At 35.4% G+C, this 12,249-nt stretch overlaps 1 protein-coding gene across 7 annotated transcripts in view; it reads left to right on the top strand.

Moving 5' to 3' along the window:
- Positions 1-11,494, top strand: part of Hr3 (nuclear hormone receptor 3 ROR-beta) — a 624,231-nt gene extending 612,737 nt beyond the window's left edge. For all 7 annotated transcript variants that reach the window (XM_076184247.1, XM_076184246.1, XM_076184245.1 and 4 more), the window contains 3 exons: positions 4,802-4,955; positions 7,564-7,689; positions 9,880-11,494. In XM_076184247.1, the coding sequence (XP_076040362.1) occupies positions 4,802-4,955; positions 7,564-7,669 (260 nt within the window). In that variant the 3' untranslated portion in view covers positions 7,670-7,689; positions 9,880-11,494. The remainder of the gene's footprint in view (positions 1-4,801; positions 4,956-7,563; positions 7,690-9,879) is intronic.
- The last annotated feature ends 755 nt before the right edge of the window (positions 11,495-12,249 follow it).

Raw genomic sequence — 12,249 nt, 5'->3', positions numbered from 1 at the left:
ATGAATTAGAAAAAATGAAACTATGACTGAAAGGAGACAGTAATTGGGGAAAGGTGATTGTGAGGAATGGAAAGCAGGCAGTGAAGAATCATAGAGTAATACTCTTAAATACAGCAATAAACAATAGGTCAAAGAATCAACATTATTATGAACATATTAGAACATTTGTGAAGGATAAAATGAATTGGAAAGAAATGGCTAGTAAAGTGTCACCAGGCAGGTGCTTGTGTTGTTCCAAATACATGTTAATGGCACGATGGATGGAGCACACAGTTATGCCAACCTATTCACTGATTTATAGTTGGAGGCAGGAATGGTGAAATTAGTTTAAAAAATGTGAACTGTGGGTTAGAATAAGAAGAAACCATCATGAAGTTATATAATGGGAAATAAAAGATTTACAAACACAAAGGTGAAAGGAAAATGATATTAAGTAATAGGATATATTTTCTTCATTAAAGACAGTTGTAACCCAAATAACATATCAAGAGGTTAATGGAGAGACATTAAGTTGCTGACAAATATAAGAGTTACATTTCATTAATGAAGATATAATGGAAAAAAAAATTATTATTAAACTTATTCACTCCTAATTGAAATATGCAGCAGTGGTGTGATCCCCTCACAAAAGGAATGATATAAAATACATGGAATATAATGAGTGTCAACTAAAAGGGTTCCAAGCCCAGCCAGTAGATTGTATATAGAAAGATTAGACAAGCTGGGATGGCCCACACTGGAAGAAAGAAAAATAAGTGAAATGATTGTTGTCTTCAAAATAACAAAAAATGTAGACAAGATTGACAGAGAAGATATAATAGTATGAGGTAAAAGATATTAAGAGGACATAACAAGAAACATAAGACAAAAAGTTCGCAGGTTGTGAAGAAATACAGGTTTCCACACAGATGCATTAATTTGTGGGAAATTAAAAAGAAGGGGCATTCCAAGCCAGGGGTGGGCAACCATTGATACATGTATTTACCTAGTTTACCTAGTTGTATTTTACGGGAAGGGGAGCTATGCTCGTGAGGTCCCGTCTTCATATCTCATTTTATCTAAACTATTTTTAAATTCATGTATTGTTTTTTGCACACACCACTTTCTCATCTAACTTGTTCCAACTGTCTATTGCTCTGTGAGGAAAGCTGTTCTTTTTCAAATCTCTTCTATAGTTGTCTTTTTTTATTTTCTTTCCGTGTCCTCTTGTATTTCTGTCATCCCATTTTATCAGATTCTCTCTATCAGTAATTTCTATGCCTTTCATGATTCTGTAAATAGCTATCAAATCTCCTCTCTCTCTTCTTTGCTCTAGTGTCTGTAGTTTAAGTTTTTGTAGTCTCTCTTCATATGATAGTTTTGAGAGTGTTGGTGCCAGTTTAGTAATTGCTCTTTGTATTCTTTCAAGTTTTATGTGCCAAATGTGGCATGCCAACAACTTTTCTCCACCATGTGAGACTTGGGCTCACCTAAAAAAATAATGCAGGAGACAAGTTGTCACCTTTGTCTCTGAGTTTTGTATTTCAATTCAACAGAATATAATTTGATCAAAATACATACACAAGCACACACTCAAAAGTGGGAGGTGAACTTTAATATCAAGAAGTGTAGCATAATGGAGTTTGGTAAAAGCAAAAACAGAATTTAAAAAAATTACAAAATTGGTGAAAATGAAATAAAAAAAGTGTACTCGGAAAGGGACCTTGGAGTGATAATCAGCAGTGACATGACACCAGACAGACATATAAACAAAATAGTAGATGAAACATGCAACCTACTAAGGTCAATGAAAGTGGCATTTGAATACTTGGATGAAGAAATGATAAAAAAAATATTAGTCACATTGATTAGACCAAAACTAGAATATGCAGCGACACTATGGACACCCAGTACTAAAAAGAATATAAGGAAACTAGAAAGAATACAGAGAGCAACAACAAAGTTGGCACCAGCTCTTTCCAAATTAACATACAAACAAAGATTATTGAAACTAGAACTACGAACACTAGAGCAAAGAAGAGAAAGAGATGATCTATTAACTATATATAGAATCATGAAAGGAATGGAAATCCTTGACAGAATAGATTTACTAAAAAATGACAATGGAAAAACAAGAGGTCATAAAAAGAAACTCCAAAAGGACAACTATAGAAAAGATAATGAAAAGAATAGCTTCCCAGACAGAATGCTGGATATATGGAATAACTTAGATGAAAAAAGTATGTGCAAATACTATTCACGATTTTAAGAATAAACTTGATGCTGAAAGATACAAAGATGGGTCACCACGAGCATAGCTCCCTTCCCGTATAATACAACTAGGTAAATACAACTAGATAAATACACACACACACACAGAGTAATAAACAGTTGGAACAAGTTAGATGAGAAAGTGGTGTGTGCAAAAACAATACATGAATTTAAAAATAGTTTAGAAAAATGAGATATGAAGATGGGACCCCACGAGCATAGCTCCCCTTCCCGTAAAATACAACTAGGTAAATACATATATATATATATATATATATATATATATATATCCCGTATTAGGGGAGCCCTCCGACAAGTTGTGTATGTTTTAAGACAGATTGAACATTTTTAGAAGCTCCGCCATGGGATACGAACCCTGACCCGTGCGTCGATAATCACGAGGCCAAGACGCTAGCGACCATGCTACATGGTGATGGTTCAAAAGGACTGTACTAGTCCCCGACCACGCTTCACGTAACATTGGAAGATCTAGTCTCAAGGTCTTTAAAATTCTAAAGGGAATTGACAACATCAAAAGTGACAAAATTTTTACATTGAATGAGAATCAGACAAGAAACAATGGTCTCAAACTGTCCGGAAATAGATTCAATTTGGAAGTAGGTAGAAACAACTTTGCCAACCGTGTAGTTAATGAATGGAATAAACTTCCTGCACAGGTAGTGCAATGTAGTTCAGTTCAAAGCTTTAAGAATCATTTAGATAAATACCTAAGTAAGATGCTGTAATGATTATAATTTATCTTATATTATTTGTTTTTGTTTTGTTATCATTTGTCTGTGATTTTTATTTATTATTAGTTATATGTCAATTTATTATTATTTACTATTTACCTGTTTGTTTATTATTTAACTATACCTATACATTTATTTATGTATTTTATTTGTTATTTACATTATCAGTTTTTATTTATTATTTTATTATTAATATGATTTTTTTTTCGCATCCGACCTAGATATGGATCAAAAGGTCTCCTGTCGGTATGCTCCGCCTTTGTAATCCTTTGTAATCCTTTGTAAATGCATTGGTGAGCAAAACCCAAGTTCAGCTATATAAGGATTTAAGCTTAAACCTAAGCAAAATACAAATGTCACACGACAAAAGTTTCTAGTTGTCTGAAGTGATTGCCTCATTTTGAGTAACCACATCAAGAATATTTTATCAAAAGTTGGTAAAGCCTGCTTAACAGCATATTTGCCACAAACATAAGTTTCTATTAAAACTATGTGAAATTAAGTATTGCTGTGTACTTTTTTGTTGATGTTAAGATTTGCATCTTTGAATTGTGTGACTTTATATGAAGGCTAGAATTGCACACAAAGGCGAAAACAACCTTTATGTAAAAATTCTTTCACTGAATTTTACATTCATTCAATCTGACATGACTTACAAATCATACAATATTCTTTGATTTTACCTCTCCAATGTGATTTTTTTCTTGATATTTGAAAGGGTTTCCCAACGATTAAGAGATATTCAATGATAATATGTTCCCAGCAATTTTGGCTGGCACATGAGAAACTTTTTACATTGAAGATTGGCCAATTTTGGCACATGTTCCTAAAAAGGTTACCCACCCTTGGCTTAAGTAGACGTCATAAATGAATTCAATTAAAATTTTATAACTGGAGACACAGAGATGGGACCCCATGAGCATTAATCCTACTCTGTATATTACAGATAAATAATGTTAAGGAATTAAACGACTAGAATAATATTGTAAAGATAACCATTAACATTTGCAGTCAAGTCTCCATGAAGTAGGGTCAATTACATTCTAGTCATATGGAATGATAGATAAGGAGTACAGAGAAATTCCAATGATAATATTGCAGTAAATTCTAAGATTGTAACTATGTCATCTTTTTGTGGTATCTATGTAGTATGGTTTGCCATAAGAGTTATATCTGAAGAAAACTTTTCCAGATTGTTCATTCTTTTAATGAACATCTATATAGTTTCCCTCCTTTAGGATTCAAATTTATTTTACCTAGTTATTTCTGTAGTGATTCACTCTATAAAACAATCATTATTAACTTGAATATGCATCTTTGTTAAGTTAAAAAATCACCATATAATTTAAGAAATTTTTATAATATAGTGCAGGAAGTCTTCTTCTAATCATATGATTACTTCATCTGTAATCAAGTAATCTATGATTATTACAGATTATCATTGTCCTTTTACTATAGCTACAGAGACCTGGTGCAATTACAATGAGCATCATCTTTGTTTAAATAATTATTAGAATTCTCAGTTCCATAACTATTATTATAGATTTTTTTTGTTTTGTCATGAATGTGACCATTACCACAGCAAGCAAAAGTATAAAAATATGAGAAATTTTTCAACCAATATCACAGTTATGTTTGCCCCTCAAACCATCATCTCACCACCATTACCATCTTTTCAGCAGTCATTATTCCCAGCTGTCAGTGCTGCACTTATCATCTAGTTATCACTTAACTCATTTTTTCTTTCTTCTCTTTTTTTTTCTTCTCTTTTTTTTCTTTTTTTTTTTTACATTCTTTAGATCGTCCAGGTCTTCGTGGTACTTCTGAGATCCAACGACTGAGTCAAGCAGTTGGAAGGTCATTGAAAATTGAGATGGAGAAGAGTCACCGTCTGCCTGTGAAAGGAGATGTCTCTGTGTTCAATCTCCTAACAGCCAAAATGCCAGCACTCAGGTTTGTTCTCATATTAACACTGTTGAAAAAATGGCACCCTTTATAGATTTCCATTTGATTGTCAATGTAGTGATACCCCCAAATGACATGTTACAGATTTCCATTTGGCTTACAACCCAATGGCACTGCTTCTAGATTGTGTTCTGTCTAATGCCAAGTAATAAACCTGATGAGAGCCACATTTGACAAATTAGGTTAAACTAATTTAGGTCCATTTTATCCCTATCCTACCTCTCAGGTCAATAAAATCATTAGTAGCCAGAACAAAATTATGTTGAGTACAAGGAGTCAACATTTTATGAAGGTCTCAACTTCTGTTATTTCATGGCCATGATATTGGAAAAGCTTGTTCCTATGCATTCCCCGTATTTTTTTTTTCTTTTTTTTTTTCTTTCTTTCTTCTTCTAATAATACCAAGAATTAGTTGGTGAGCACAGTAAAGGAATATGTCATCATGTATTTACCTAGTTGTATTTTATGGGACGAGAGCTATGCTTGTAGTGACCCGCTTTTGTATTTCTCTACATCCAGTTTGTTCTTAAAATCTTGTATAGTTTTGGCACTCACTGTTTCCCTGTTTAGTTTGTTCCAGACATCAATCACTCTGTGTGGGAAGCTATTCTTTTTCAAATCTCTTCTGTAACTGTCCTTCTTTAGCTTCTTCTCATGTCCTCTTGTTTCTCTTCTGTCCCATTTTGATAAGTCATCTCTATAAAGAAATTTCATCCCTTTCATAATTCTGTAAATGGTCAGCAAATCACCTCTTTCTCTTCTCTGTTCCAGTGTTGATAGATGTAATTTATCCAATCTTTGTTCGTATGTCAAATTTGAGAGTGTAGGTGCCATTTTTGTCGCTGCTCTTTGAATTCTTTCTAATTTCCTTATATATATATATATATATATATATATATATATATATATATATATATATATATATATATATATATATATATATATATATATATAAATATATATATTATAGGTCTTGTAGGTATGTTCTACCAACATCATGATTTATCTGGGGACAACACACCACAATCACAATTCTGTCTGAGTTTCATATACTGTACTGGACCTGGTCTGTGACTAAGTTCATTGCTGCTCAGTATGTCAGTGCCAGGTTGGTCCTCAAGGGTAGACACTTACATTGATTGTGTGTGTGTCTTTGCATTTAGTGACAGTCTCAGGTACCCAGTATGGGTCCCAGTGATGTCATGACCCAAAAGAAAGATCATAGACCAAATCACTAACATTATAGACTGGATCCACTCTAGCAATGGCTTGATTCTATTACTTGGCTTTTTTCTGTTTTCCTCGAGCAACATGCTCACACAAGGATGGCAGTGTCAATCTTTATCCAACTTTGTCATGCATTCACCAATTTGTTTCATGAGTATCCATTGGCATTTGGAGTGCAACAAAACTGCATCAGAAACTCCTACAATGTCATAGTGGATCCAATCTACAGTGTCAGTAACCCACTCTTTTTTTTTTGGGGGGGGGTCACAATATCACTGGAACCCACACTGGATGCATGCAATTTTCACTAAACAGATGGTCTGCCTTCAAGGACTAACTTGGTGTCAACACATGGGACACTTATGACCATGATACATCTCACCAGAAGATTCAGAACCAGGTGAAGATACAAGTGTGGGAACAATACATGACCCTGCTCCAAATAAGATGGATACAGTGCCTACAGAAAGTATACAAGATTGGCAGAGAATTTTTTTTATTATTGGAGAAAAGAATATTTTTGAAGAACATTAAGAAATACAAATTTCCATTCAGTATTCATTTGTGAAATAAAACAGAGGAAACAATTATGACACTCAACATAAGTGATTCTAAAATATGGTACAATAATTGGAAATATAAAAAGGTAAATATATATCAAGAAAACATAAACTGCAGGCAGAATTTTTAAGGTCATTAGAAAATACAATTTTCCACATGGATACATTGATTCATGGAATAAAACAGGAAGAAACAACCATGACAGACAATATAAATGAATTTCAAGCACAGCTTGATAATTGGAGACAGACAGGACTCCTTGAGCATAACTCTAATCCTACTACGTTACAGATAGACAAATTAATACACACATACAGATTGATTAAGTTTTCCCTATCCCTCCTTTCTTCTGATGTAATATGCTCGGACCAAAGATGGATATTTGCTAGAGTTGGTTCTCTGAGCTGGTTATCAGAATCATCTCTGTTACTCATCTTCTGAACCCACAAACACCCAAATCTCTATTTGGAGGTGCATCTCCAAAGGGCTGTCATTGTTTCAGGAGTCCTTAGATCTCTTTATAACAACTTAAACTATTTTTCCTCTGCTTTCACAAGAGCTCATACCCAATGACTACTACCTTCCTCTACATTTTCTGACTAGTTGGTGACATAGGTAATCTAAATTTCTTCTCAGAGAAATATTAAAGTGGGTTTCAGGATTATTGTTGGCAGCTGTGAGACTACAGGTTTCTTATCAGTGACACTCAAAGCAATAGTTAGCCTATAATTGTAGTGTGCTTAATATGTTGTATTTTGTATCTCAAATTAAATTGAGGGGAAATTTTAACACATGTGTACCTTGGCAGGGAACTGAGTTTGCTGCACCAGGAAGCCCTCGGCAAGTTCAAACGCGCCACTCCACACCTTGAATTCCCTGCGCTTCACAAGGAATTGTTTTCCATGGACTCGTGAGCTGCCAGACCACAACATAGGTATGAAGGAATTTGTTTTCTTTGTCTCAGCTGCATATACATATTAATATAGATGTATATTATATATGCATATACATATAAGTACATGTATAATATATTTATAGTAATGTATGCATTTACATAATTATCCCATATTGGGATATTGACTGTATGAAATCATATAGTGATTGCATGGCAGCATGCAACCAGTGCTCTAGGGACTATTTTGAGGTTCTCATATGGACTGGAGTCACACATTTGTCCATGTTGTAGTAAAATCTCTACATGTATAGGAATGATACTACTTTTGCACTACAACTGTCCATCCTTTATGCTGTTCCCTTAAAAATGTCCTTTACCATTTCTATGACTATACATCTTATCCCATGTGGTAGGGGAAAAAAATCTGTCACCATGCCATAAGAATTGTAAAAGTCAACAAAGTGGGATTGAGTGCTAAGACTAGGGGTCCTACTCTATGTTCATTCTACAAGAAGTCAAGGTATAAGAGGGTCTGTGGAGAACTCCAACCAGAACCCTAAAATTTGGGTCATTAAATGTGTGTGGTTATGGTACAGATGAGAGTAAAAGGGAAGAGGTAGGCAGTTTGTGAGAAGGAAGATGGATGTATTAATGTAAGTGAAACAAAGTTAAAAGGGAGAGTCAATTTTGAATTTGGCAGTGTGGTAAATGGTAAGTGCTGGTAAATAGAAAGATAGGAAAGCATGTGGTGAAGTGGAGGGAAGTATCTTCAAGGTTAACATAGTTGAAGGTGAAGCTGGAACTGGAAAATGTGGGTTTTTGTAAGTGCATATGGACCTTGTAGTGAGAAAAGTGACAAGGAAAATGAGGTCTTTTGGGTATATTTAAATGAGTGCAGACACATTTTTGGGGGGAATGTTGGGAGAGTTGTTGAATGTAGAGAAGGTTAACGAGGGATTAGTTGTGCCAGTGGGAGAAACTAAGAAAATGGTAGTGAATGGAAAGGGAAAGGACTGGTGTGTAGGAAAAGATAAGGTACAGGAAGCATTCAAAATTATGAAAGCTGGTAAGGGACCTGGGTTAGATAGGTGTCATGTAGAGTGTCTGAAAAAGGTATATATTGTTAAAGTGAATTGGCTAGTGAGATGGTTTAATGTGTACCTATGGGAGGGGAGTATGCTGGAGGAGTGGAGAAGTTCTTGTATTGTTCTGCTTTACAAAGGAAATGGGGACAATTACAAATGCAGTAGTTTTAGAGGGATCAGTTTGCTGAGCATAGTTGGAAAGGCATATGAGAGGATGTTGATTAAATAGATTAGGGGAGGAACATAGGGAATATTTGGCAAAGGGCAGTGTTGGTTTAGGAAAGGTAGAGGGCATGTGGATCAAATTTTTGTGGTAAGGCAGATTTGCTAGAATTTTTTTGGCAAAAGGTTAAGATGGTTTTGGGCCTTTATGGATCTGGAAAGGTCTTATGACAAGGTAGACAGGAAGGCATTATGGGAAATATTACATGTATATGGGATTGGGGGAAAGGTGTAAAGGGTAGTCAATTTTTTTTTTTACTTTAGTAGTAGTGCATGTATCAGGATTGGAAAAGGTGAGAGCAAGTGGTTTGGAATGAAAGTGGAGCTTCATTAGGGCTGTGTTATGTTCCCATGACTGTTCAATGTGTACATGGATGGGGTGGTATGAGAGGTAAATCCAAAGGTGATGGGCAGGAGATTGCAGATGGATAGAGATACTGGAAGGAAGTGCGAGGTGAGCCAATTTTTGTTTGCTGATGGCAATGCACTGCCAAGGTCAGAGGAGGGTCTAAGGGAGTCAGTGACAGAGTCTTGGAAGGTATGTGATAGGAGGAAGTTAAAAGTAAATGTGTGTAAAAGCAAGGTGATGAGATGTACAATGGGAGAGGGTGGCAGAAAGCTGGAGGTAAGTCTTAGGGGACAGGTTAGAGGAACTGGATAGTTTCAAGGTTTAAGAATCCCATATAGTAGGAAATGGAGGAACAGAAACAGAATTTGATAACTAGTTCACCAGAAGAATGTTAGGTACAATTAGGAAATTGGCAGATGTGATACCACTTTATAAAGGAGGTAACAGAGAGGGACCACTAAATAATAGACCAGTGTCCTTAACCTTTTCAATACAAGTCACATAGCGAAACTCAGAGCACCAATTATTATTACTCCCATGTTGTCTAACAATAAGTTTTTCTACCATTTGCAGATGGCCACGATGAGAGGCCGGGTGTGATGAGCCAGAAGCCAAGCAACGACAAGCAAGGCGAAGTGAAGCAGCCTCCACCCGTGCCGTCCTTTGATTACCAACAGCAACCTTTTTTATGAGTGATTATATTACCTGTATAGAGCTAATAGTGTCTTGTTTGTTAGTGTTATTTGTTAGTGCAGAGAACTGTGGACTCTTTAAACAAGTAAATTATGTAAGAATGACCTGATATGGCCTCGAGGTTGCCACAATCCGCCAGCAGAGATGACTACCCCATGCTTCATACAAGAAGCAAAACAGGGGCCAATGGGGGAGGAGGAGGAGGAAGAGGAGGAGTAGCAGCAGCAACAAATCAAAGGCAAGCAGACAACCTTGAAAAGTAAGCTTGCAACTTAGAACAAGCTTGAGAGGGTGGGTAGGACTGGATGAAGAGTGAATGGAAAAGAAAGATGTAGAGGAAGGAACAGAACAGACTGAAAATCTAAAGGGTATGAATAGGAAGAGAAGAGAACACAGTGTAAAGCAGTTAAGTGAAAGGATTGAACAAAGGAAAATGCAAAACAAGTGTTGATGAGCTAGTCCCCCCACCCCCTCATGAAAGAATGGAGTGATGTAGTGAAAACCTCAAAGGGGCTCATACAAGGGATAGTGTGCCCTTGATGTTCGTTTCCCTACTGCCGATGCCTTACGTGACGCGGTCCCCTTCCTAATGTGTTCCGAGGATGACGGTGGGCCCTCGTGTGGTCCTCCAAAGCGACCAGAGTTACCATTGAAGACCCAGATGGGGCAGCGTGCGCTTTTTGCCTGTGCTTAGATATTTGGAAGCAATTTATTTTTTAACAGTCATCCAAATGGCTTATCATCATTATTATTACAATGAATCTTGTCTTTATAAGAAAAATTTGAAAGATATTGTATACCTAAAGTATTTAATTACATCAATGGGTAAGTTGTTGTACACTAGAAAAGTTTTATTATTATAAATATATGTAAGAGAAGATATAGCCATGTAAAATATGCTTTGGATTAATCGAAAACTCATCCATGCTTATATCATCATCTTCATTAAGATTAATTCTAAAAATGTTCTTTTTTATACATTTAAGGAGTCTAGTTTTTTGTATAGTTTAATTTATTTTTGTCCTATAAACACACACACATCATTTGCGTTCACATGTGCCAGTTGGTTTTAACATTTTGTTTGAATAGACATGACAAAATGAGATCACTGTCTCGTATGGCATTCCCAGAGCATCAGAACTGGCAGGAAAAGGCATTCGAATCTACACCATTCTCAATCTGATTGCTTGTGTTGACTCGAATGGAATCAAATACTTCCAACCTAATTATACATTTATACAGTCCAAATCCGCATTTGTTACCCTGTAATTCCCACTTCTTTTGTTATAAATCAAAATGTTAGATTTAAATATACAAAAAAGTTTACTTATTCACTGGTAGTAGATATGAATTCTACAATCAAAGCATTGTTGTTGTCATCTTTGGAATTATCCAGATATATTGAAACCTTTATTCTTTTATATCCAAACCTTTATACTTTTATGTCTGAAACTTTGAACCAGAATAGGACAATGTACAACCATTTTTTCCTCTTGAGAGAGATATATATATATATATATATATATATATATATATATATATATATATATATATATATATATATATATATATATATATATATATATATATATATATATATATGTATATATATATATATGTATATTTTTTCTTTTCTTTTCTTTTAATTTTTTTCTTTCTTTTCTTTTGCATTGATACTTAAGCCTGGGTATGCTTTATAAAGAGTCTGGCGTTTGTAGCCTTCCTTACCTTGTTGCTTCTTGGGCCTCCGTCTCTCAGTCAAATGCTGTGCTACAGGAGCGGATCCTGCATTTGGGATAGATTTCAGACATTGTTTGATGCTACTCACCCTCCTCTAGGCATCCATCTTTTGTCTTAAAAACAGTTTATCATCATTCTTTCAGACTTCCTACTTAAACCCTGCTGGACCCTTCTTCCTGCCCATTATAGTTGTGTAATAACAGGATCAAATCCTGGAAATGATGACAGTACCTTCTGTAAGCCTTTCACTTGTTATTCATCACCTTTTCTGTTACATATCTGCATTTACAAATGATCCTTTAAAAGGAATAATGATCTGAGTTGTGGCTGTGTTTGTAGGCATGGCATATGTTTGCTCCTGCTCCCTCCCCACTAGCCCCACATCTGCTCCACCCTTCAGTTTCTTGTAATCTTCATCTCAGCTGCCCTCTCTGCCCTCTTTTCTAAACTTCTAATGGCTTCTTTTCCCTCCATCTTCATCACAACTGTTGCCTTTGTCCTCCTTTCCTT

This window comes from Oratosquilla oratoria, chromosome 4, assembly GCF_046742065.1.
Source record: "Oratosquilla oratoria isolate Oo_2021 chromosome 4, ASM4674206v1, whole genome shotgun sequence".
NCBI lineage: Eukaryota > Metazoa > Arthropoda > Malacostraca > Stomatopoda > Squillidae > Oratosquilla > Oratosquilla oratoria.
The sequence above is the reverse complement of the archived record's forward strand: the minus strand, read 5'-3'. Positions and strand labels throughout refer to the sequence as shown.